The sequence below is a fragment of the Vicia villosa genome, unplaced genomic scaffold (genome assembly GCF_029867415.1).
Source record: "Vicia villosa cultivar HV-30 ecotype Madison, WI unplaced genomic scaffold, Vvil1.0 ctg.001471F_1_1, whole genome shotgun sequence".
In the NCBI taxonomy this organism is placed as follows: domain Eukaryota; kingdom Viridiplantae; phylum Streptophyta; class Magnoliopsida; order Fabales; family Fabaceae; genus Vicia; species Vicia villosa.
This window is the reverse complement of record NW_026705630.1, coordinates 21,590-26,743: the sequence shown is the minus strand read 5'-3', so window position 1 is coordinate 26,743 and position 5,154 is coordinate 21,590. Positions and strand designations below refer to the sequence as shown.

The 5,154-nt window shown below is 36.4% G+C and overlaps 1 protein-coding gene across 2 annotated transcripts; it reads left to right on the top strand.

Moving 5' to 3' along the window:
• Positions 1-3,764, top strand: LOC131635375 (pentatricopeptide repeat-containing protein At2g37310-like). Of its 2 annotated transcripts, none has more exons than XM_058905993.1 (2): positions 1-2,266; positions 3,359-3,764. In XM_058905993.1, exon 1 carries the CDS (start codon positions 69-71, stop codon positions 2,082-2,084), a length of 2,016 nt encoding a protein of 671 aa, XP_058761976.1. In that variant the 5' UTR covers positions 1-68; the 3' UTR covers positions 2,085-2,266; positions 3,359-3,764. The 2 variants fall into 2 exon arrangements, with proteins under 2 accessions (XP_058761976.1, XP_058761975.1); XM_058905992.1 differs by lacking the exon at positions 3,359-3,764 and adding an exon at positions 2,651-3,350.
• Positions 3,765-5,154: the final 1,390 nt, after the last annotated feature.

Genomic DNA, 5,154 nt, shown 5'->3' with positions numbered 1-5,154 from the left:
ATATTTTGTTTGAACCATTTGAATCTTTAGTTATTAAAAATTCAACCAAAAATTCAAACAATGATGAAATGAAGATTCGTAATCCGTTGCCGCTTAACGTTCAATTTCAAACACAATCCACCCTCAACAGAAACCTCTTTAAAACCCTCGGCGGAGGACTTGACGTCGCCGCCTATGGCTCCACCATTCAACACTGCTCCAACCACCGCCTCGTCCGTCAAGGCAAACAGCTCCATGCGCGCCTCTTCCCATTCTCCATCACACCCGACAATTTCCTCGCCTCAAAGCTCATCATCTTCTACGCCAAATGTAACCTCACACCACAAGCCCGCAACGTGTTCGACAAAATTCCCAGTAAAAACACATTCTCCTGGAACGCCATGCTCATCGCTTACTCCTCTAACTCCCTCTTCAATGACGCGGTTAACCTCTTTGCATCCTTTGTTTCCTCCACGGTAACCTCAACAGGCGTATCTCCCGATAACTTCACCGTAACCTGCATCTTGAAGGCGCTGCCCTCATCTTCTTCTTCGTCGCATAAATCAGTAGAAGCGATTCACGGTTTCGTTCTTTGTCGCGGATTTGACTCTGATGTTTTCGTTCTCAACGCATTGATCACGTGTTATTGCAGGTTTGGTAGGACTGAAATGGCAAGGAAGGTGTTTGATGAAATGACGGATAGAGATATCGTGACATGGAACTCCATGATTGGTGGTTATTCTCAGAGTGGATTGTACCAAGAATGCAAGAGATTATACTTGGAGATGTTAGGTTTGGAAGGCAGAGGAATTCTACCAAACGCAGTTACTATTGGTAGTGTGATGCAGGCGTGTGGACAATCGAAGGATCTTTCATTTGGAATGCAAGTTCATCGATTTATGAAGGATAATGTAATTGAGACGGATGTGTTGCTTCATAATGCTGTAGTTGCTATGTATGCGAAGTGTGGAAGTTTGGATTATGCCCGTGAGTTGTTTGATGAAATGAGTGAAAAGGATGAGGTTAGTTATGGGTCGATTATTTCTGGGTATATGATTAATGGATTTGTAGATAAGGCTTTGGATGTTTTAAAGGGAATGGAAAACCCTGGATTGAATACTTGGAATGCTGTGATTTCGGGTATGGTTCAGAATAACCAGTTTGAAGGGACATTGGATTTGGTTAGAGAAATGCAGGGACTTGGTTTGAAATTGAAGCCAAATGCTGTTACACTAGCCAGCATTCTTCCTTTGTTTACGTATTTCTCAAACCTTCGAGGGGTGAAAGAGGTACATGGTTATGCAGTCAGAAGAAGTTATGACCAAAGTATATATGTGGCAACTTCCATGGTTGATACTTATGCAAAATTGGGGTTTATTCACGTTGCAAGGCGGGCTTTTGATCAATCACGGAGTAGGAGCTTGATAATTTGGACTGCAATTATATCTGCTTATGCTACTCATGGAGATGCTAGTTTGGCACTTGGTCTGTTTGATCAGATGCTAGATAGAGGAATTCAGCCGGACCCGGTGACATTAACTTCTGTGTTGACAGCTTGCGTTCATTCCGGGTTGGTGCATGAAGCTTGGAATGTCTTCAATGACATGCCTTCTAGATGTGGGATTCAACCTGTGGTGGAGCACTATGCCTGCATGGTTGGTGTTCTTAGTCGATCTGGAAAGCTTTTGGAAGCGGCAAAGTTCATTTCTGAGATGCCAATGGAGCCAACTGCTAAAGTTTGGGGTGCTCTGCTGCACGGAGCTTCTATCTATGGCGATGTGGAAATGGGGAAGTTTGTTTGTGATCATTTGTTTGAAATCGAGCCTGAAAATACAGGGAATTACATAATTATGGCAAATTTGTATTCACGTGCTGGGAGATGGGGAGAAGCTGGTAAGATTAGGGAAATGATTGATGAAATTGGATTGCAGAAAATCAGGGGAAGTAGCTGGATTGAAACAAGTGGAAGGTTAGTAGAGTTTATTGCCAAAGATATGTCAAATGAAATGTCTGATGAGATTTATGCATTGCTGGAAGGATTGCTTGGTTTGATGAGGGAAGAAGGATATATCTTACAGACAGAATTTGATCCTAATGTTCATTGAAACTAAGTAGCACTCAACTTGTCCCTTGTATGAGGCCAGAACAAAAAAAAGGACATTCAACCTCTGAGGTGCTGTGTTTGAAAAACACCTAAATTATGGTGGTCGCAAACTTTTGTTAAACTCCTATATGTATCTCTATGCTCTGCAAAAATGTCAAGCTGAACTAGGTGCTTTTGGCTAAGGTATGAGCCCTCTCCTCTGTTGAGTGTCATTATAAAATTTATGTCTGATGATAACTGATTTTTCACCTTAGATAATCAGGGCTAGAAATGTTTAGCTTCAATTCAAGCCTCAATCAATGTATATGATCAATTTTATTTTAGGTGAAAAAGGATAGAAATTTTATCTATGTTTTCATCAGTTCAGTCAATATTGCATTATCGACAAATCAGCTGTTATTTCCGTGATGTGGTATTGATCATCTGAGTGTTGGTTATGACTCAAATCTACACTTTAGTAGCAAAATCTTTCTCATGGGCTAGCACCAAATACTATTGATAAACACTTGCCTGATAGATAATTTTACCAATTTCATAAATGAGTTTAACCGGTTCCCCACATTTCAGGTTGATTTTTTTTTATACTTCAACTTTATGGAATTGAGATTGATACGGCATGGAACGATGAGATGGTGACTAATATTTTGTGAAAAATTGGAACCAAAAAGATAGTAATTTATGTTGACAATGGCTCCACGTATATGATTTCTTTTAGAAATCACCAAATTGGTGTGATGGGGCATTGGAAGGAACGCATTATCATTGATTTTTGTACAGCCAGCCAGCTGTAGTAATTGAATAATCATAAGGAAACATATTTGTTTGATATTATTAGTATTTTATTGGGGGATCCTATTGTGTTTACCTTTTTCTTTTGAGAGCATCTATGCATATGATATTTTCATATTAATTTTACAAGTTTCCTTTTTACCATCTTTAATTCGTTCCTGTCTTTTCTTTCTAGTTAAGCATCCAATATCTGTGAAGTCTATTTTCCTTTAATCATAACCTGGTGGCCACCGAATGTTGTTCTTCTTCACAGCAGGAATCACTACTTGATCTTATATTTTAATGTTTTGGTCTAGAATACCATCATCATAAAAGTAGCACACTGGCACCAAGGAAGTACTAGTAATTTGCAATAATAGTAAGAAAATATTAGATGTATTATAAAATAAGCATGTGGACATGTAAATCTATGATGAGTAGAAGGCATAAAGAGGTCTTATTCTTTACGCTGGTTGCATTATTGCTTTGGTTGGTTTAATTTACAAGGGACAAGAGCAACAAACCACAGCATGGGCCATACGGTTGGAAATGAATTTTTCTCTTCTGCTTGTTTTTGTTGACATTAAACAAATCAGTCGAGAGACACAGTTGAGAAGATAACGAAAAGATTAAGAGCGAGAAACGTGCTTGAACTGGACATTAACAAGAAGACAATTAAGTTCACTGTTGATTGTATCATCTCCATAACTATCACACTATCAATTTGTTTGTTTATGGGAAAACTTGTATTAAATATTAATGAAACTAGAAGGGTATAACAACCCTTACAAATAAAATCTGATGTGATCTGCAAACATATGAAATTAAGAATCACCCCACCAATCGGAAAATACAAAACTGTCACACAATTGTTAGTTCTAGTGTTCTACCATATTTTCTACTGCCCTCAAAGATGAGGCTTGTTATCGGATATATGAAACATATTGTATTTCAAACATCGGGTCTGTTTGATAAAAATAGTGGTTGACTGATAAGCTAGTAGATAGCTAATAGTTTATGATTGATGGCTGATGACTGTTGACTTATAGCTTATAGCGGATGGTTGAGACTGATAACTTATAAACTCATTGAAGTGTTTGGTAAAATTAGCGGTTCAATTAACTTATAAATGTAAAATGACATAAAAGATATTTAATATATAATTATTTTATTTTAAATTAAAATAAATTATAAGGGTTAAAAATAGATTTTAATTAAAATAATAAGGATAAAAAAGGAAGAAAATATAATAAGCTATAAGACATAAGCTAAAACGCTATTTGAAATAGCGTTTGAAAAATAAGCTATAAGTTAGTAAAATAAGCTATAAGTTCGTGATGAAAAGACTGTTATCAAATGAGTCTAAATATCAAATGAGCTTATAAGACATAAGACATAAACTATAAGCTCGAAAACATGTCTTACCAAACAGAGACGATATCGTACAAAATATAGTTTAAATAGTTTTTATTTTAATTTATGGGGAGAAACTAATAATTAAACAATCAAAACTGTATTTATATATGGTGTTAACTGTTAAGTCTATAAATATCATTTATGCAAAGTAATTGACGTCTTTGTTTCAAAACTATAAGTTTTTTTTAACATATCACACAGATTAAAAATATAGGTGATATGATAGGTGTTCTTGATGATGATAAATTTTATAAGGAATTATGGTACGACAATCTAGTTTTGTTTGATGGTAAGGGTATATTTGACGATCAAGTGAATGACTGTCGTTGGTGCGAAATTTATGAGTTTAGAGCAATGTGTACTTGATTATGATTTACAATCCTCTTTTTATGGTGAATTTTAGAATTTTTATACTCTAGATTCTACTTTCAAGCACAAGTGTCTATGCGGATAGATATCTGAATATCCTACAAAGTATCATCCGACGCTTTATAGAAACCAATCACCTTTGATCATGTGTACTACTAGGACAAGACCTTCTCAAGGTTATGAGATACTAGAACATTCTTTAGAAGCAACTGCTCAATGAGCTCACGTTGATGGATTTGTGCATCCATTTGATTTGATTGTCCTTGTATACTTGTTTGATATGGTGTGATGATGTGGCGTAAACCCTCTTGGATTTGAGGTTCTAACTCGTTGTCCAAATGAAGTTTCCCTCAATTTCCTCAAGAGATACTTGGATAAATATGTCGATCTTGGGAAGACGAAGAGTTATGAGACTATCTAAACCCTCATACTTGGTGATATGTCATTGTAATGCTTTAAAGGATTTTTATGAGTGTGTGTAATCGGTTCCTCCTTCCTGAGTAAAGGCGACGTTGATG